The following is a 22,213-nucleotide window of genomic DNA, read 5'->3' on the forward strand; positions in this document are numbered from 1 at the left end:
TATCGCTAATAATCAAGTAAAGCTTGACTAAGAAAACAGTGTTTATATTTATCTTACATCTTACTAACCGTGCCTCAATCTGACCATGACCATTTAAACACAAAAGGAAACAAAACGTCTATATCATTGTACCCGTACTGTATGTATCCTGGCATAGTACTTTATCAAACATCACTTTCGGTTGGAAGAACACTTAGAATTACTCATATATACTATTTAGTGGTCTTTTAGTTGGGTAGTGTATTGTATAGAATCGTGAAACATACAGCTGTAAAGGTGTAAACAGGCATTAATATGTCCTGGTAAAGGAAATTATTTTTCCGAACGCTGCGCACGGATAAAGAACTCGAGAGAAAGTTTTTCGGACAGGCAGTGACACGGCCATGGCCAAATTTCTGCAGTTTGTAACGGTGATTCTAATATTACAAGGTAAGAAGAAGTTAATGTTTGTTAAACGACACGACTAGAGCATATTGATATATTAATATTGATCATCGGCTATTGAATGTCAAACATTTGGTAAATTTGACATATTAGTATTTAAGAGGAAACCGCTACATCTTTCCATTAGTAGCAAGGATTTTGTTTAATATGAACCACCCCACAGACAGGATGATACATACCGCGGCCTATGATATAGCCAAATGGGCCCACCGACAGGGATCGATCCTAGACCGACCGAGCATCAGGCAAGCGCTTTACCAGTGGATTATGTCCCACCCTACAAGGTAAGAACATTTCAAATATAAATATACAGCTGTAACATATACATAAACACGTGTGTGGGTGGGTGAACAAATGCTACAAACGACAATGTTGTAACGTATGCTACTCGCAGCGTTTCAGGTAACATATACCACATGTTGTTGGTTTATTTAAAGGTTTTTGTATAACGACACCACAAAAGCACATTGATTTATTAATCATCGGCTATTGGATGTCAAACGTTGCATGTCATGTCATAGGCTTTTACGTGCACATTCAGAACACGCTGTTGTAGCGCACGCCTGTCGTGGGCACAAGAGCCGGCCTTGGCCGGCTCCTCCGTCCATGACAGGAAAGGTGGGGGGAGGGGAGAGGAGGGACCGCCTGAACTGGCAGGTGCAAGGGAGCACCAGCAGCCCGATCAAATCGGTAGCAGGCGGGTGGTGGTGGTGGTGGTGCTATGGAATTTGAATGGAGCAGTTAAATGCCAAGGAAAAAATCCGGAAAGCATTGTAGAAACTAAAAGAAAATTTTCTTCTTGACTGTTTAAGGAGTTTTAGACTATTAACTACTCAGTTGCCCTCCCCCCCCCCCCAAAAAAAACCCCCCCAAACAAACAAAAATTCCTAGCTACGGCCCTGCAGTGTATGTTTTATTAAATGTCCTTTTCTCTCTGTCTTTTCTAACACATTCAACATCAACAAAATAAAATTACATGCAAAGAAATGTACATTGGAGAAATATTGGTTAAGCAATACTACACATTAAAAAAAACATAAGTGTGATGCATTCTGTAACTGCCCTTGTTGAACATTGCGTGTTTTCACGATGGACAGAACAAAAGTTTTACGAACGTGTCACTTTACATACATGCTTACATAAAATATAAAATACGCAAGCTGTTCCATTAAACAATGGGGAAAATATTGATAATTATGACCGACACCACACCCATGCTATACAAGATACTCTATTGGACTGCTCTCCCCTTACAGAAACATTATTATTAAGACGCGCTTAAATGTTTTATTACGCTCTGTTTGAGAAATACAGTAAATTAGACTGAAACGCCGAACAACATTCAAGGACGATAGAAAAACCTATATTTTCCAAAATGCATCTAAAACAACCATATTCGATTCAACCATCGTCTGTAGAAGCATTACGTTTTTTTTGTTTTTTTAAATACATGCAAGTATGAACCACAGAACCACTTTAAAACACTGTATAAAGTTTGGTTTTGTTTAACGACACCACTAAAACACATTGATATATTAATCATCAGCTACTGGATGTCAAACATTTGGTAATTCTGACTCGTAGTCAATAGAGGAACCCGCTACATTTAAGTAATGCAGCAAGGGATCTTTTATACTTTCCCACAAAGAGACAGGAAAGCACATACCACGGCCTTTGTGACCAGTAGTCGTGCACTGGATGGAACGAGAAAAAATCCCAGTCAGTTGAACGGATCCACTGAGGTGGTTCGATCCTGCAACGCAAGCACCTGAAGCGAGCGCTCAACCGACTGAGCTAAATCCCGCCCCTTAAACACTGTATAAACGTCAAACATTATCATACTATAATTCCACGTGTGTAAATATTTCATCGAAATAAAATATACTATGAAATAAAAATCAAGGTCTTTTTTTCCGGATATTTATACACGGAATAAGGAGAATCCTCGGAGAATCCCCGAAGAATCCCCACTCTGCGGAATGGGATTTTCCCATCAGTAGCCGAATGAGGGAATTGCCACATTATTCCATACTTTAATTTCGTTTCAAATTATTTTCGTGTTTATATCCAATTAAGGTTCAAGCACGTTGTCCTGGGCACACACCTCAGCTATCTGGGCTGTCTGTCCAGGACAGAGGGTTAGTTGTTAGATGGTTAGTGGTTAGTGGGAGAAAAGAGGGTGTAGTGGTCTTACACCTACCCATTGAGCCCTTAAGACCTCGCTCTGGGTTGGAGCCGGTACCGGGCTGCGAACCCTGTACCTACCAGTCCTGTGCTACCGAGGCCGGTCCATACATTAAAGGGACAGACCCTAGTTTTTAAACACTACAACATATTTGTCACTATTATAGCTGTTTTTAATAATTTATTTTTTAATAATTTAAATTAGAAGTACTTATATTTTATTATTTAGACTATTCAGTTTCATACACCTGCTGTGGTCCTGGTCATCCAAGTTTTTGCAATATCTAAAAATACATTTTTCATAATTCTAAAAACGCACGTTCGTCTGAGAAGTAATGGTTATCGAGATAAGCTCTTTTTACTTTTAGACGGTATTTCCCTGTTTAAACATGTGTTACAGGTTTGTAGATTAACTAACTTAGTGTCCATTGTCACGGAAAGAAATGTTTTGTTTAACGACGCACGCAACACATTTTATTTACGGTTATATGGCGTCAGACATATGGTTAAGGACCACACAGATTTTGAGAGGAAACCCGCTGTCGCCACTACATGGGCTACTCTTCCGATTTGCAACAAGGGATCTTTTATTTGCGCTTCCCACAGGCAGGATAGCACAAACCATGGCCTTTGTTGAACCAGTTATGGATCACTGGTCGGTGCAAGTGGTTTACACCTACTCATTGAGCCTTGCGGAGCACTCACTCAGGGTTTGGAGTCGGTATCTAGATTAAAAATCCCATGCCTCGACTGGGATCCGAACCCAGTACCTACCAGCCTGTAGACCGATGACCTGCCACGACGCCACCGAGGCCGGTCCCATTGTCACGGGTTGAAAACTAGGCTCTGCGCCTTTAATACAAACAGTTAATAACATTTACTATTTAACCTTATCAAATAACATAGACAGTTATTTTATTAATTTGAAATAACACCCCCCTCCCCACCAAAAAAAAAGAAGAAGAGCTAAATAATCTATTTTGTTTTTTGAGCATTGCTGAAAGTAGTGCAAAATTGAGATTCATACATTGATGTATGTCGGATTTTTAAGTCAAATATCATTCGGACTAATCCAGGCATTTATAATAAAAGAGTATTTATAGTTTGGAATTAGATACTTATAATTAAATTTTTAAGCCACGCCTACTAGCATTTTGTACGCGGGCTCATACAATGTGCACATCGTTTTTTCGGTTCATACTTGCATGAACCAAAAAATAATTGCGGTCAAATCTTAAATATACGGGGATTGGTTAACGGCACATCAGGACATTTTAAACTACGTTTACTTGACGTTTGGTTATGGCCATATTTGGTCTACATGGTAAAGTTAAAATTTATTTTGTTTGACGAGGATACATTGATTTTTTAATCATCGGTTATTGCTTGTTAAACATTTGGTAATTGTGACACGTAGTCTTCAGAGAGGAAACCCGCTACAAATTTCCACTAACAGCAATATATGTTTTATATAATATTATATGTACATTCCCGAAGAGAGGACAGCATATTCCACGACTTTACATACACGTATACCAGTCTTGCTGCTCTGGCATAGTCACTTCCAAGCTAACTCTCGACGAAGCTGGATGCTGTCGCCTGTGCTCTCTAAAATGCTCCAAATTATATAAATATTCGGCCGAGCAGTCAATTCTTTTTATTTTTGGCTTGTAATTTTTTTCTTTTTAAAATAAATTATTCTATTAACCTTTTTACTAATTGCTATTTTCAAAATTCTGCCCATTTTCAACACTATTCCCCCCCCCCCCCCCCCCCCCCCCCCCCCCACACACACACACATCCCGAGTCAGGCCACCGGTCTTATCGGAGGTCGGACTCGGGATGGGCGTGTTCGAAACCCTAGTGGTATATGGGCATGTTAAACTAGTTAAAATCATCATCTGGCATAGTCGTACAGGCTCACATTTGTGTAGGGGTACAGGCTGATTTTTCCCCCCGAATTAAATGAAAATGCCCGAATCTGGATAACACCATTTATTTATGTTAGGTGCAAAATATATATCCTGAGAAGGCGATCCCGCTATTATTTGTGCTAGAGACCTGGCGGATCCTTAAAAAGGCCCTGGGTTGCATACGAATCCGTACGCATTAATTTTTTACATGGATTACAACTAATACTGTGTTTAGAATGGTGGAAATATATTGTGAAAATGTTTCAGGCTAGCTCATTTTGCCCGAATATATCTATCGTTTTTGCCCGAATTTGCCCCCGCCACATACGCTTATGAGCTCTGTGTGGGTGGTACGGGGAAAACCCAGTCATAGTATCGTCATACTGTCAACATCCCGGAGATGTCCGAACAAGGAACGAATTCATACGAGATTTTCCGGAAAATGTACAACACATCTATATATTAAATGTTTTGACTTTCTTCAGCTCCTGGTTTTGACGCTATTGTAGCCTCCAACGAGAATTTGATTTACACCCAAGTGTTCACGGGATACAAAAAGGAACTCCGCCCCGTGTGCGGGGATGACGCTCCCGTTGAAACAAAGATCGGAATTGCCGTACGACAAATCATGGATCTGGTACGTCACATACTTTGTCACGTGATTCTTTATTTCATTTTCTAAAGTGTAAAATATGTTTTAAAATATATAAATATTTCTATATATATATTAAAAAAAGAAATACAACTTTTTTCAATATTTGTAAATAACGGTTAAAGAGAGCTGAATAAAACAATAAAATCTAAGATATATATATATATATATATATATATATATATATATTTTCTAAATTATAACATACGTGAGTGTGTATTTTTTTTTAATATGGTTAAAAACATTATATTTAACAGCTAATAGTTGGAATGAAACTGTATTATCGTCAAAATGTATTTAAAGGGCAAAAGCGAGTTGGATACGTTTTGAAACAACTCGTTATAATATAAATAGTGTTTAATGGACAAAGTGTTGTATTCTAATTCTTACACATCTTTAAAAAATCCAGGCTTAAAAGACATTTAACCGAGGTTTTACAACCAATATTTATTGACTACGCTTGCACTTGTGCGTCACAAAGTAATCAGTTTTACGTTAACTTATACGTCACAGAACAACCAATTTCGGTCGTGCCTATTCCATTGGATGGTATTGCTTTGGCGGCTGGGTCATCCCCGTGGAGCAGCCAATCGTATGTCTTTAAATCAATAATACATATTATATGTTGTGTGATATAAATAACGCATGGTGTTCTCACGAACGGGTGTGTTCATCGCTTTAATGTTTATTTCAGGATGAACCAAAACAAGTTCTAACTCTCAACCTGTGGATTCGAATGGTACGTGGTCTTAAAATACTCTTTTGGGGTTTTAACAGTTAGGATAATTATTTAACATATCCGATGGGCGATAGGGCGTAAAAAGACTTTCGAAATGCGTACTAAATTCCGGCGAAACGTGTTGAACATTGGCGCGAAATGCAACACACCACACTTTCACACCTAACGATTGTATTTTATTGATCGAAATTATTAAATACTTGCTAGTGTTAAAGTTTTTGTTTTTGTTTAATGACACCACTAGAGAAGATTGACTAATTAATCGTCGGCTATTAATTGTCAAACATTTGGTAATTCTGACTCGTAGTCATCAGACGAAATCTGCTACATTTTTCATAATGAAGCAAAGAATCTTTTATATTATGCACTTTCCCACCGACAGGAAAGCACGTACCACGACCTTTGACCAATTGTGGTGCACTGGTTGGAAGGAGAAAACAAATTCAGTGAGTCAAATGGATCCACCGAGGTGGTTCGATCCTGCGACGCAAGTACCTCAAGCGAGCACTTAACCGACTGAGCTAAATGACACTTTATGTCAGATGAATGTGATAATGATATGATAAAAAATGATGATAGCAGTCAAAGTATTCGCGAGCGCTCGATCACCTGAAAATACCACAGTTATACCTCTGTCCGGTCTGTCTGTGATCGATCCCCGTCTGTGGTCCATTGGGATATTTCCCGTTCCAGCCATTGCAACATGACTGGTATATCAAATACCGTGGCATGTGCTATGCTGTCTGTGGGATGGTGCATATTTAAAAGACCCTTTGCTATTAATGGAAAACTGTAGCGGGTTTCCTCTATAAGACTATATGCAGGGTTTTATCACCTATGTTTCTAGACTCCACCATTCTACAGAGGTCATGTCGTTTTTATTCCCAATTTTGGAGTAGAAAATTCCCAATCTGAATGTAAATCTCATTCACTTGACAAACTTTCCCTTCCCAATAACGTTTTGTAATGCACAATAGATATATTTATTTCTATAAACTTAAGTACATGTATAGCATTACTTTTATTAACTCTAACTTAGCTTAAGATGTTTTTGAAATGAAACTGAAAATTCACAATTTTTGGTAAAACGATCCTAAAATTCCCAATGTCAAAGCCATGGGTGTCAAGTCAAATTTTAGAAATAAAACCCTGATATGTCAAAATTACGAAATGTTTTACATCCAATAGCCGAAGATTAATAAATAAATGAGCTCTAGTAATGTCTTTAAACAAAATAAACTTTAATTTTAACCTCTATGTCACATTTTTCCATATGTTACACATCTACTAGTAGAAATAAAATAACTGAGCTGTTGCCATATTCTCATAAATATTGCGGGGTGGCTGACAGATCGAGGGCGCGAAATACTCGAATTTCTTGGCTGTCCAGGGGGTATACTTCTCTGGATAAGTTTGAAGACTAGACGTTCTGAAATTGAATTTACTGCATGCCACAAGTAATACCCACCATGACAAAAAAGTTAGTTTGTTTTTCTTAACGACTCCACTAGAACACATTGATTTATTAATCATAGGATATTGGATTTCACAAATTTGGTAATTCTGACATATAGTCTTAGAGAGGAAACCCGCTATATGTTTAGCAAATGATTTTTGTATATGCACCATCCCACAGACAGGATAGCACATACCACGGCCGCTTATATACCAATCATGGGGCACTGGCTGGAACGAAAAATAGTCCAATGGGCCCACCGACAGGGATCGATCCCAGACCGACCGCGCATCAAGCGAGCGCTTTACCACTGGGCTACGTCCCGTCCCATCTCCTCATTGAATAATGTAGGCGCCTTTGTCCATCTTTTTCTTACTCTGCGCCCTGAATATCACGGCCGTAGCTAGCGCGGGGAGGGGGGGGGGGGGGGGGGGGGGGGGGCACTAGTAAATAAATGATAGCAATATTATTTCGCTAATAAATAGTAAAAATATATTTTAGTAAAATGTATAATAAATACACTGATCTGTCTTGGTGATAACCACTTTGTAGAACATCATCGAAACAGCAGCTAACCATTGTGAACATCTTGAAAGGCATATCTTTAAATAGTATTAATTCATATCAAGTAATTTAATGTATTCTTGACGTTTTAAATATTCTCATGGACATCAGATAATAACATCGTTCACATATTTCTAAATTTAAACTAAATTTAGAAGAATGTACTTTGACGTCCATAAGAATATTGACACGTCATCATATTGTTGACGTAATAATCTTTCTCCGGCAACGTCCGTAATATACGGTAACTATCGAAGTACCATTCAGCGTTTTATTTTTGTTTACAATGACAAACGAAATTAAACGATAAACTGAGGTGCATATTTTTACACATGGACCTTCATCTCTAATATTAATTTATAGAGGAATTACCCGAACCGCTATATTAAAGGGACATTCCTGAGTTTGCTGCAATTTTTAAGATGTTATCGACTAACAGAGACTTTTTAACGATTGTAATTACATATCAAATATATTTTTCTGCATAAAATATTAGTGGCTGTATATCAAACGTGTTTCTGGTCGTTCTAATATGTGTACTAGGTTAAATTTCACTTTAGTTCCTAAAATATATTTTTTTTCGTACGTACGAAATTATTTGAAGACATATTCCAGTTTGGGCTTCTTACAAATATTAAGACGACCAGAAACACATTGAATATACACACTGATATTCTAAACAAGAAAATATATTTAATACGTAAGTTTAATCGTAGAAATATTTTATTAGTCGGAAACATCTTACAATGCAGCAAAACTCGGGAATGTCCCTTTAAGCCAAATAATTCGCAATATTTGGTCGATACCTACAGGCCTTTTACTAAAAATCAAAACTTTAGATAACCTATTTAAATGAAAAGCTTGGTAGTATGAAGTTACAAGTACTAAAAGTATGTCATAATAAAGTACCAACGTCCATAAATCTTAATCAGACAAATTATTTTTTTGTCGTAAAACCTCACTAAAACTTTGAAACACATGGGAAAATTGCGAAGTTCGCCGTTCAAATGTTATATTTTATACGCCCCTCCCCCATCATTATGACCTAAGCACAAAATACAGAGTACTTTAGGACACATTTGCATTGGTTCAAAACGCACACTCAAATGAGTTTTAGTTAATATTAAACTAAAATAAGGTTGGCAAATCAAATGTTGTGACGGTTAAATTTCTATAAAAAGATAGTATAACTATAATATATCCACACTTGTCGAATCAATGCATTGGGTTTCAGTTGATCTTCATCATGTTCGGAACCCTAAATAATCACAGGGCGGGACGTAGCCCAGTGGTAAAGCGCTCACTTGATGAGCGGTCGGTTTAGGATCGATCCCCGTCGGGGTGCTCATTGGGTTATTTCTTGTTCTAGCCAGTGCACCACGACTTATATATCAAAGACCGTGGTATGTGCTATCTTGTCTGTGCGATGGTGCATAAGTATAAACAGATCCCTTGCTACAAATGAAAATAAATGTAGCGGGTTTCCTCTCTAAGACTATATGTCAAAATTACAAAATATTTGACATCCAATTGTCCATGATTAATAAATCAACGTGCTCTAGTGGTGTCGTTAAACCAATTTAACTTATAGAGGAATAACACGTCACCGCTATATTAAGCTAAAGAATTCTCAATGTTTGGTCGATGTCTATAAGTCTTCTAATAAAAATGCAAAAAAACAACAACCACAAAACGTTTTAGTCAACAATTTTAGGTCTCCTCATTTAACAGACGGAATCAGTTGACGGTGTTTTTTGTTTTTTGTTTATTGCTTAATTTGTTTGAACATTCAGGGCTTCTCGAATTTTTATAAAATCCGCTAACCATGGGATCAGTAGTTTAAAAAATGTACTAGCCACAATTAAAAATTCACTAGCCTTACTTTACTTTAAGTTGATACAATTTTACTAAATAATAATAATAATCAGATATGTCACCTAAAGAGGGAAATATAGCTTAAAAACACTAACATTGTGGGGTGGCGTGGGGGCAATATATTCATATTTACAAGATAGACTTAACTGCAACACATCGTTTTCATTAGCCGTCGGGCATGGAACTAGTCGTTATTTACTAGCCCAACATTAAATATCACTAGCCATGGGAGCGGGGCTACCATAATCTAGAAGCCCTGAGCATGAACAAATAAAAGGAAGGTCAAACTTACATATGTCGTAGAGATACACTGAGATTCAGTGGCTCTGAATCATGTTCGGAACGTTACTAAATATAGTATCATTGCTCTGAATAAGCGCATTCCTCGTGGAGCGATCTTTCAGGGAGTGATTAATGTTATATTTTTTATGTTTAAGAACTGGTTTGACTGTCGACTGCAGTGGAATCCGGCAAACTTCGGCGGCGTCGATTCCTTGATTGTACCTAACAGTAAACTGTGGATACCGGACATAACACTGTATGATAAGTGAGTGTCTATTGCAGGGGTCATAAACTGCGTGAAGGGGTCAAGGGGAGGAAGCGTTGCCCTACCCTGAAAATGTGGCTTCTTTTTAGAATAGAAGTGCCCTGTTTGTCTATAGTATACGTGTACTAATATATATTTTCATGGCCCTTATTTGTGCATATAGTCCACAATGCTCTATTAGGCTGTCATAACCAACATCGCATCATCTGTGCATGTCCTTTTTTAGTAATTGTACTTCGAGATCTCAAAGTTGCGAGATTTGAGTGAATTAGGCTGCTGGTCAGTATAGGCTATATATGGTAACGTGAACTTTGTCATGGGGGTTTAACGTGCACATTCAGAGCAAGCTGTTGTATACACACGCCTGTCATGGGCGCAGGTGTCAACTTCCGCCGACTCCTCCGTCCAGGACAGAAAAGAGTTTGGGTGGTAGGAGGGTCACCCCCGCTGGCATGTGCAAGGGAGCAATAACTTCAACTGGATTTCAGCATATATATATAAACGCCCAGGGAGTGGATGTAATTCAACGGTAGAGCTTCCGAATAAAGTACGATGGGTCTTGGGATCGACCGCCCTAACGGTACCGGACCCGTAGATTTTCCACATCCCAAGCAATATCAACAAAAACCGTGGTATGTACTATTCTGTTTACTGGAAAGTGTATATAATTATATAAAGATCTCATGTTGCTTTTCGGAAGGAGCAGCCCGTATGGCAGCCTCTGGTTATCTCTTTCTCTCATGACCAATTCTTTATTGTCGTAGTAATAATTATGGTAGACACCAATTATAGCCATAGTTTAAAATGTGCTGAAGTCACTTCACGGAGTTCCATTTTATGAACTACCAGATATCACTTTTCCTCATGCAAGAGACAAACAAGCGAGCAATTTTTAAAAATATTAAAACGCATTTATTGTAAAATGTAAAAACAGTTTCATAATCCATGCCTGGAAAATAGGATTTGAAAAGTCCACGACTTTCCAGGATTTCCAAAACCCGTTCTTAATCATGGCGGACGACTTTGGGGGAAATCAAAAGCACGCACGTCCTCCTGTAACCAGCTGACGTCATCAAATGTTGAGACTAATTTTTGGCTTCCTTCCGACGTCCTCCTGATTTCTTATGACGTGGAACGAACCCATGTTCCTTCATGTAAGAAATAATGGAAGACAGCGTCTTTTGACTGATGCTACAAAGAATACATTAAAATGAATTTTAAATTACCAAATATGACCAATATACGAAGATGCAAACGAAACTGTAACTGTTCAGCCTAATGTCTATATCCCTTTTCACATTATCTTTTATTTGTATAACATAAATACAAATTAAATTTTAAGTACTATATTTACTCCAAATCTAAAGCATTGTTCACTGAACTGAACTTTATTTATACTTTGGCCGTAATTCAACGGCATATGAGGAACATTGTAAAGAATATAAGTAAATAATGTACAGATCAGATATTCACATGTGTAGAAAAACCAAGTCTGTATCTATAGGTTTATATTTGCATATGAAGACATACATTGCATAGATATGCAAATAAAATACAATTGTAGAAACAAAGATTTCAGCCACGGGACTTATGCATATTCATAATGTTGCTACCCCCCAAAAAAAAAACCCCACAAAAAACAAGAAGAAAAATTCTGGCTTTCTGAGAACACCAAGTGTTTTGTGCAGTCAACTAGCATTCTAAATTTGTAAACATTTGGTCTTGACTGGCAACACTTTGGCAGAAGTATTTTCCTTTCATGTTTAAAAAGGACAACACATTAATATTTATATACGGAAATTCATCCTCAATTTCGTTATTTGTACACAAAAAGCATGCCACCAGAAATTAGGGTTAGACGCTTAGGCGTAGGCGTTTTGGATTTAGGGAGAGATAGGATTGTCTGGGGCCTTCCCCCGTCCCTCGCTCTCCCTGGTCCCCCCCCCCCCCCCTCGGCCACGCTGAAGCTACAAATGGACCAGGTACCTCCCCATAAAGGTACATTACTGATAGTATTATATTTTTATATCAACCTCCTGTGACAACCTTCAATCAACAACCTCCAAACTCGTTCCAGATAGGGCTTAGAGTTTGTTGTATTATTTTAATTTAGAACGCCCATTTAAAATGGTGAAACATTTATTAGTCTAGGAAAATTTTGGATATAATAATAGTTTTTAAATACATTTTTGGACTACACCTTCAATTTTTTTTTTTATATTATAGTTAAATTTGTCCCCCTATATATATTTTTAATTTTTGAGTAAAATTCAAAATTATCCCGTTAAATTTTCTGTCCCGGAGTAGACCTCTGGCTATCCAGAACTCGACCCCGGGACAGTCATGCTTGAAACCTTCGTGGTATGGAAGCATGTGAATAAATAAATAAATAAATGAATGAATGAATGCTGGAACGTTCGGAAGTCTAGCCTTTTTTCCATCTGCCTTTTTTCAATGGGAAGATAATGATTCGAGAGTATGTAGCTTGAACACAGACAAAAAAAACATTACATGATAGTGTCTATACTAACACAAAAGATGGCATCTCACGCTTCGAGCGTCTCGTACACGTGTAAGCAGCCACGAGAATAGCCGATTGACAAGAAAGTCATTAAGATTTCATCGGTTGCTATGCAATCGGCTATTCTCGTGGCTAGCACAGCTATTGTCGTACAAGGCACTCGCGCCGTGTGGCTTCGCCTTTTTTGTTAGCAGAACACAACAGAAAAGAACTTTATTCAACTCAGATCACCAAACGGTGATGCAATGAGGTGGTTTACAAACATTATACAGACAGCTGCAGTAAACGCTTGACAACAATATAAACTAACTAACTCTCTCTCTCTCTCTCTCTCTCTCTCTCTCTCTCTCCCTCTCTCTCTCTCTCTCTCTCTATATATATATATATATATATATATATACAGAGCTTCTAGAATTTTTATAAAATCCACTAGCCATGGGATCAGTGATTTAAAAAATGTACTAGCCACGATTAAAAATGTACTAGCCCTACTTTACTGTAACTTAATACGATTTTACTAAATAATAGTAATTATCAGATATGTCACCTAAAGGAGGGAGATAAGAGCTTAAAAACACTAACATTGGGGGTTGGGGTGGGGCAGGATATTCATATTTACAAAATAGACATCTGCAACATTTGACAAAAAAAAAAAATTCACTAGCCGTCGGGCATGGCAATAGTAGTTATTTACTAGCCCAACATTGAATATCACTAGCCATGGGAGTGGGGTTACCATAATCTAGAAGCCCTGATATATAATATACACTATTCAGAATGAATGGATAGTATTTAGCTGCTTTTCGTAATTATAGCTACGTATATTAAATAAGTTACATGTGATCTATCATCATTGGGTAAGTACAACGATTGTAGGCAGTACATATCAAAAGAGGAAATGCGATCAGAACGATCTGTGCTTGTTAAAACGGTCCTGTGTATTACATTATATATAACAAGACAATGTGACCAGCCCAAAATTGTATGGTAAATTATAAACTGAAAACAAAGTACTTACCTATTAACAAATTTAAATGTTTCCGTGCAGACCGTCGTCCCTTCGATCATGTAGAACGTTAGATCATCTTCTTCCGCTCTTTGTTGTGGTTCCTTGGTCATTTTGAGATTTCTCATGGTTACACTGACTTGGCCCATCAGTACCATGTCTCGATCGTCAGCTGTCAAAGACTGCATGTCAGACCGACTTCTCAGCACCATTGATTTGTCGAGGGCAAGATAGCAGGGCTTACCACCCGCTAATTTACAGCTTGCGTTTTGATCATTACAGGTGAAATTAGAAACTTTTACACACTCGTGCACATTGAACCGGGTTAGTACTGACTTTACCACATCAACAACCACAGGACAATCATCATCATCTTCATCCTCATCATCGCTGTCAACGTCATTAGCATCGTCAACGACATCAAAATCAGTGCAACCATGATCAGTTACAAAACGATTATTGCACGATTTTTTATGTTTATTAATGTTATTTTCACTTGAATATTTCAACAATTCAAACAGCTCATCGTTGTCATCATCATCACTGACGTCGTCATCGTCATCTGAAAGTTTATCATCGTTCACAAAGTATTCATTCACTAACCCAAGCCATTCGTCTTGAGAAACAGCCGACTCCAAATTAGCACCTTTTATGTCGTCCATGCATTCCTCTATCTGACTTTCTTTAGACAGAGCCATTATTTCGATTAATCGTGCAGGTTCTTTTAATTAAGATCCACTACAGTAGCTGACGAGATCTAAATTACAACAGCGAAGATAAAACATTCGAAGAACTTTGTAAACAAAGATGGACCCCGGCGTGAGAGTAAAATGATCACGTGCATCATGCAGCTAATCAGGTGTCCGCAGTGGTAACAATGAATGTTTTGTTTACGGAAAATTTAGCACTTTCTCGGGTTTGATCGGCTGCCATCGGGAAAGAATGTGTCGAGTTTCCAAAGAACGCGTCACGCCGCTTCGCAAGCCGTGCTTTCCATATATTTTCCGTAAATATATAGGTGAAAATAATCAGCGTTTAAACTGTCCATTTGTTCTCATTGCTTTCACAAATTTGAAAATAGTGGTTTATTATAACTCAATTTCAGCAACTCTATTACAATCAAAATAATTGTAGAAAAGGAATTTTTCGAATGTAAGTTAATCACACGCAAAAATAAAATAAATAACTAAATACTACATAATAAAAACAAAATAAACATTTATTTTTACCACGTACCGCTAATTAAGCAAACCGGTATAAAGCAACGTCCAGTTAATTTTGACAACCGGTCTCGGTTGTGTAGTGGTTAGGTTATCGGAAATAATGCTAGTAGGTAATGGGTTCGCCTCTCGGTGCCGGCTCCAACCCAGAGTGAGTTTAACTACTCAGTGAGTAGGTGTAAGACCTATCTCTCACTAACTAACTATTAACCCTCTGTTCTAGACTGACAGTCCAGATAGCTGTGTGTGTGTGTGTGTGTGTGTGTGTATGTGTGTGCGTGCGTGTGTGTGTGTGCCCATGACAGCGTGCTTGAACCTTAATTGGATATAAGGACGGAAATAACTACAAATGAATGAATGAATCATTTGTACATGTTGGTTCACACGACAGCCACATGTTAGAAGTAGCCTAAAGTCCATTTCATTTCATTTCATTTCTATGGGTATATCAAATTACGGTTGAAGCACGCTGTCATTGGTACACACATTATCAGCCATCTGGGTTCACTGTGCAGAACCGTGGGTTAATTATTAGTGTTTAGTGAGAATGAAGTCAGTTCAGTGACCTTACACCTCCCCACTGAACCGTGGATGCGTATCCGGTCCCAGAATGCGATCCCAGCACCTACCGATCTCAGGCACGATGGCTTAATAACTACCCCCCCCCCCCCCCCCCCCCCCCCAGGCTGGTGCCTAAAGTTAAACAATCCATTCATTTCATCTAATCTAATTTTACATTTCATTTATTTTCGTGCTTATATCCAATTAAGGTTCAAGCACGCTGTCCTGGACAAACATCTCAGCTATCTGGACTGTCTGTCCAGGGCTCCGTTCCACGAAGCGGTCTTAGCACTAAGATGACCGTGAGTGCATTAGATAGTTATGCACTTAAGGTGATCTTCGAGCTAAGATCACTCCGTGGAACGCAGCACAGTGGGTTAGTGATTCGTTGTTAGCGAGAAACAAACTTCTGGTATTTCCAGGACAGAGTTATTTTACAGGAACAGGAACAGGACATGGTTTAACGTGTACATTCAAAGCAAGCTGTTGTAGCACACGTCTAGCATGGGCACGGGTGCCGGCCTCGGCCGGCTCCCCTGTCCAGGACAGGAAAGATGGGGGAGGTAGGAGGAGGGACCGCCTGTGCTGACTGACGCAAAGAAGCGCCAGCCGCCCGGTAGGGGCCGGTGGTGCTATGGAATTTGGAATTTGGATGATGGCCTAAAATATGCCAAAGGGAATGAGTGCGCAATTTGGATGAAGGAAATTTGGCGCATTTTTGAACGGTCGTTCTAAATATGAAAGAAGGGAGCTACGTATAGGTTTGGAATTAGTGCGTCGAGACTAGCTCGTTAATTAGACCTCGTTGATGCTGGGGTGTCTCCCTAGGTTGCCCATAGGGCCCTTAGAAAGGATTATTAATTTTTACGTTAGAGCATGTCCTATGTCGCAAACTTTCGACCTATGAAATAACTCTTTACATATTATTATATTTCCCTCCAATCAGCGCTGGCGTTGGAATACCCGGAATCAAAGACTACCACCTGTTATTCACGTCTACCGGAAACGTCATTTACAACTTCCCGACCGTCCTCAACAGCCTGTGTCTGATGGACGTGACCTACTTCCCGTTCGACACTCAGAACTGCCTTCTAAAGTTCGGCTCGTGGGCGTTCCACGGGTTTCAGGTCGACGTCACGAACAGGTCCGGGACCGGAGACACGGCCAACTTCATGCTGAACGGGGAGTGGAACCTGCTGGACATCCCCGTCAAGAGACACGTGCTCCTCTACAGCTGCTGCCCAGAGCCCTACCCTGACGTCACGTTCCAGATCACGCTGAAGCGCAAGCCGCTCTTCTATATGCTGAACCTACTGTTCCCGTGCATTTTAATAACGGCGGTGGCTGTTCTAGGATTCTTACTCCCTCCCGTCTCCGGGGAGAAGATTTCTTTGGAGATTACGGTGCTGTTGTCGCTGGCTGTTTTTCTTCTGATCGTGTCGTCAAGTTTGCCGCCCACTTCAGAGACATTTCCATTTATTGGTATGTAGTGGTAGTGATGATGGTAAAATTACAACCAAATAATTCCATTTATTAGTACGAATTTTTACTTTGATTTTAGGGGGGAATCTTGAGAGTGTGTCACACTAGTAACGTCACTGTTATATGCGTACATATTCAACACATTAAGGTTTTGTTTCTCCAATAATTCTTTGCAGACAACTGACGAAGAAACAAAGATGGTGACCATGCTATATTTAGCCAAAAGTACTCGGAAAACACATCTTGTTGTCCAGAGTGAGACTTAAAAACAGTTAATTATGGAACGATTATGCGTGGGATCGATTAATTTGTAGTTATTTATTACAGAATAAATGTGAAAAATATTGTAGTTTTAACGTTGGCATGGGACCTTTAACTGTATTTATTCCAGTTGTGGATGGGTGGGATCTAGCGGAGGCGGCGGAGCGCTTACCTGAGGTGGTAGGACCGAACTCCTCTTTGGGCTTAATCTCTGATTGGGCTTTGAGCTTTGGGCTTTGGGCTTTTCCGGTACTATATCCATATACTTACCTTTTATGACACCCAATAGCCGGGGTGGGGGGTGGGGGTGGGGGCGAGACGTAACCCAGTGGTAAAGCGCTCGCTTGATGCATGGTCGGTTTGGGATCAATTCCCGTCAGTGGGCCCATTGGGCTATTTCTCGCTCAGCTAGAGCACCACGACTGGTACATCAAAGATCGTGGTATGTGCTATCCTATCTATGGAATGGTGCATATAAAAGATCCCTTGCTGCTAATCGAAAAGAGTAGCCCATGAAGTGGCGACAGCGGGTTTCCTCCCTCAATATCTGTTTGGTCCTTAACCATATCTCCGACGCCATATAACCGTAAATAAAATATGTTGAATGCATTGTTAAATAAACCATTTCCAAAGCCGGTCCCGCCCCCCTAAATTTTACAACAGTTATAATTTTATTATATATATATATATATTAATTTTCATTTTTTTACTAACCCCTCCAAACCTCCCCCAAAGTTCCATTGGCATTCCGCCTCATGTCATTGGGGCCTAAATGGATTTTCTGGATCCGCCACTGATTTCCTTCCTTCCTACCTTCCTTCCTTCCCAATAGCCGATTTGTATTTTTGTGCTGGGCTGTGGTTAAACATTCATTCATTAATTTTCAACTCTAGACCAACAAGCTTTAACTTTCTTCCAGGTGTTTACTTCTGTCTGGCCATCTTGCTGGTGACGTTGTCGACGGTGTTGTCAACGCTCGTACTGAACGTCCACTTCAAGGGGCAGCACTCCAGGGCGGTTCCTAGGTGGGTGCGCGGTGTGTTCCTGGAGTTTCTAGCTAGGGTGCTGCTGATGAAGGAGAGGACGACGTCCGTGCATCCGCAAACACAGGTAGCACCCGGCGACCTCGGTCACAACACGCACTCGGTAATAACAGTACACGTACTTTATGTTTATGGCTATTTAGAATATGATGATGATCATTTCTAGGATGTATTTTGTTAACAATTGCCTACATTAGCAACAGATAAGAAGTAGCAGTAGTAGTAATAATAGTATAGTAGTAGTTGTAGTAGAAGCAGTAGTAATAGTAATATTATTAGTATTAGTATTAGTGTTAGTATTAGTATTAGCAGTAGAAGCAGTAGTAATAGTAGAAGTAGTAGTAGTAAAAGTAGGAGTAGTAGTAGTAGTAGTAGTAGTAGTAGTAGCAGTGGTGGTAGTAGTAGTAGGAGTAGTAGTAGCAATAGTAGTAGTAGTAGCAGTGGTGGTAGTAGTAGCAGTAGTAGTAGTAGTAGTAGTAGTAGCAGTGGTGGTAGTAGTAGCAGTAGCAGTAGTAGGAGGAGTAGTAGTAGCAATAGTAGTAGTAGTAGCAGTGGTGGTAGTAGTAGCAGTAGTAGTAGTAGTAGTAGTAGTAGTAGTAGCAGTGGTGGTAGTAGTAGCAGTAGTAGTAGTAGTAGTAGTAGCAGTGGTGGTAGTAGTAGTAGGAGTAGTAGTAGCAATAGTAGTAGCAGTGGTGGTAGTAGTAGCAGTAGTAGTAGTAGTAGTAGTAGTAGCAGTGGTGGTAGTAGTAGCAGTAGTAGTAGTAGTAGTAGCAGTGGTGGTAGTAGTAGTAGTAGTAGTAGTAGTAGTAGTAGTAGCAGTGGTGGTAGTAGTAGGAGTAGTAGTAGTAGTAGTAGCAGTGGTGGTAGTAGTAGTAGCAGTAGTAGTAGTAGTAGTAGTAGTAGTAGTAGTAGTAGTAGTAGCAGTGGTGGTAGTAGTAGTAGTAGTAGTAGTAATAGTAGAAGTAGTAGGAGTAAGAGTAGAAGTAGCAATAGTACTAGTAGTAGTAGTAGTAGTAGTAGTAGCAGCAATAGTAGTAGCAATAGTAGTAGTAGTAGGAATAGTAGATGGAATAGTAGTAGTAGTAGTAGTAGGAATAGTAGTGGTAGTAGTAGTAGTAGTAGTAGTAGCAATAGTAGTAGTAGTAGTAGTAGTAGGAATAGTAGTAGTAGTAGTAGTAGTAGTAGGAATAGTAGTAGTAGTAGTAGTAGTATTACTAGTAGTAGCAATAGTAGTAGATAGTAGTAGGAATAGTAATAGTAGTAGTAATAGTAGTAGTAATAGTAGTAGTAGTAGTAGTAGTAGTAGTAGGAGTAGCAGCAGCAGCAGCAGCAGTAGTAGTAGTAGTAGTAGTAGTAGTAGTAGTAGTAGTAGTAGTAGTAGTAGTAGTAGTAGTAATAGTAGAATAGTAGTAGTAGTAGTAGAATAGTAGTAGTAGTAGTAGTAGTAGTAGTAGTAGTAGTAGTAGTAGTAGTTGTATAGTAGTAGTAGGAGTAGTAGTAGTAGTAGTAGTAGTAGTAGTAATAACAATAGCAAAACAACAATAGTAAAAATTGGAGTAGCAGCAGTCACAAGACTACGGGATAAATCCAGACGCAGTGCTAGGATAAACCAGGGCCTCTAGATTATGATAGCCCCACTTCCATGGCTAGTGATATTCAATGCTGGGCTAGTTAATAACTACTATCGCCATGCCCGACTGCTAGTGATGAAAAGTAGTCAAATGCTGCATTCAAGTTTATTTTGTAAATATAAATATCCTGCCCCTGTCCCCCAAATCTAAGGAAGGAAGGAAATGTTTTATTTAACGACGCACTCAACACAATTTATTTATGGCTATGTGGCGTCAGACATATATTTAAGAACCACACTGATATTGAGAGAGGAAACCCGCTGTTGCCACTTGATGGGCTACTCTTTTCAATAAGCAACAAGGGATCTTTTATATGCACCATCCCACAGACAGAATAGTACATACCACGGCCTTTGTTATACCAGTTGTGGAACACTGGCTGGAACGAAAGCTTTACCACTGGGCTACGCCCCGCCTCCAAATCTAAGGGGTTTTAAGCTGTATCATCGTCTTTAGGTGACATATCCGATTACTACGATTAGTTAAATTGTATTTACTTAAAGTAGGGCTGGTGAATTTTTAATCATAAACCTTCCATTAGTCATATCTTCATTTTAGTTTAGTATACAAGCTATATGTAGTATTATAGGCTATTGCAATTTAAACTGCAAATGTACACGTTTATGTTACAGGACATCGACTTCAAGAAACCAATGTCCAATGGAATACCGAATGGAAGACCTCACATGCTTGCCCATCCCAACCTCGAGGACAAACTACAAGACTTAGATCTGTCCCCTACTTTGACAGAGTTCTCTCCCGTTGCGGGAGTTCTCCGGAAGCAGCTGCACGAGCTGCAGAAGATAAACGAGTTCAACGATTCGAAAGAGAGGCAGGGGAACGTGGAATCTGATTGGATGAAGGTTGCCAGGGTTCTAGACAGATTATTCTTGGCCATGTTTCTTGTCCTCCAGCTGTCGATCACGCTTGGAGTACTGCTCAAAGTTGCCACGTGAGTCACGGGAAGAATCGAGCAACCATTTCCGGAAGTAGCCACATGAAAAAAAACTAATGCTAGTGTCAGACTGTCAACTGTCATGACGAAGTTGGCCAACTCAACGGTTGCGTTGTAATTTTCTTCAACTCCCGACTTACGATGGATGCGCTCAGATTAACAACTAATGCGTTCGTTATACGACGAGAATCGAGTTGTAAGAGTGCTCAGACTAGCAAATACAGTTGTAGAAGCCGTGAAAGTTGAAAGTTAGCCAACTTTGTGCTGACAGTTGGTACTCTGAGATAAGCTTAAGGCTGAATAATATCATTTCTGGTGCAGACTGAATCAACTTGACTAAACCCATGTCCAGGTTGTACACATATGAGTTGATTTAAAAAACTGGAAAAAGCCTTGGGAATAGCAGTTATCCCAAAGACAAAACAGGAAGGATGTATCGTTCTGAGCCCCGTTCCATCAAGCAAAAAAAAAAAAAAAAACAACAAAAAAAAAAGAAGCAAAAAAAAGACTCAATCTTAGTGCTAAGATCACCTTAAGTCTATAAGTAATTTATGCACTTAAAGTGATCTTCGTGCTCGCATCGGTCATACATTCCTCCCAATTCATTTACCTTGAAGAAGGATCCTCATCCTAGTGCGAGCACTGTCAGTGTACTCTGACGGTACGCCACATTGTGGTGGAGTGTAATCATCTCAAGGAAACTCGAAACGATATGGTTAGTCGAAGAAATGTGATGGAGTCATTGCTATTTCATCCTGATCTTTTCTTGCAATGTCTTCGTGATACTGAATTTTATTTCTAAATTTTACTTTTACTTTTTTTTTTTGCACAGTTCTTCACACTGTGTTTTACTTTAGCTGTTGCATTTTTATTTTTAGGGACCCAGTGGTAAAGCGCTCGCTTGCTGCGCTTTCGATCTAGGATCAATCCCCGTCTGTGGGCCCATTGGGCTATTTTTCTTTCCAGGCAGTGCACCACGACTGGTATACCAAAGGCCGTGGTATGTGCTATCCTGTCTGTGGGATAGTGCATATAAAAGATCCCTTGCTACTAATGGACAAATGTAGCGGGTATTCTCTCTAAGCCTATATGTTAAAATTACCAAATGTAATTTTATATTAATGTTGTTACTTAATTTTTGCATTTACAATAGTTTGAC

At 39.2% G+C, this 22,213-nt stretch overlaps 2 protein-coding genes across 2 annotated transcripts; one reads left to right on the forward strand and one right to left on the reverse strand.

Annotated features, from left to right (window-relative positions):
- The first annotated feature begins 383 nt into the window (after nt 1-383).
- LOC121380975 (neuronal acetylcholine receptor subunit alpha-10-like) lies at nt 384-21,055 on the forward strand. Its single transcript, XM_041510036.1, has 7 exons — nt 384-429; nt 5,027-5,178; nt 5,888-5,932; nt 10,265-10,374; nt 16,629-17,164; nt 18,345-18,571; nt 20,732-21,055. The coding sequence occupies exons 1-7, from the start codon at nt 384-386 to the stop codon at nt 21,053-21,055; spliced, it is 1,440 nt and encodes a 479-aa protein (XP_041365970.1).
- LOC121376821 lies at nt 11,318-14,669 on the reverse strand. Its single transcript, XM_041504598.1, has 2 exons — nt 13,914-14,669; nt 11,318-11,565 (listed from the first exon to the last, which is right to left on the reverse strand). The coding sequence occupies exons 1-2, from the start codon at nt 14,597-14,599 to the stop codon at nt 11,460-11,462; spliced, it is 792 nt and encodes a 263-aa protein (XP_041360532.1). The 5' UTR covers nt 14,600-14,669; the 3' UTR covers nt 11,318-11,459.
- Nucleotides 21,056-22,213: the final 1,158 nt, after the last annotated feature.

Source organism: Gigantopelta aegis, chromosome 2 (assembly GCF_016097555.1).
Source record: "Gigantopelta aegis isolate Gae_Host chromosome 2, Gae_host_genome, whole genome shotgun sequence".
Lineage (NCBI taxonomy): Eukaryota > Metazoa > Mollusca > Gastropoda > Neomphalida > Peltospiridae > Gigantopelta > Gigantopelta aegis.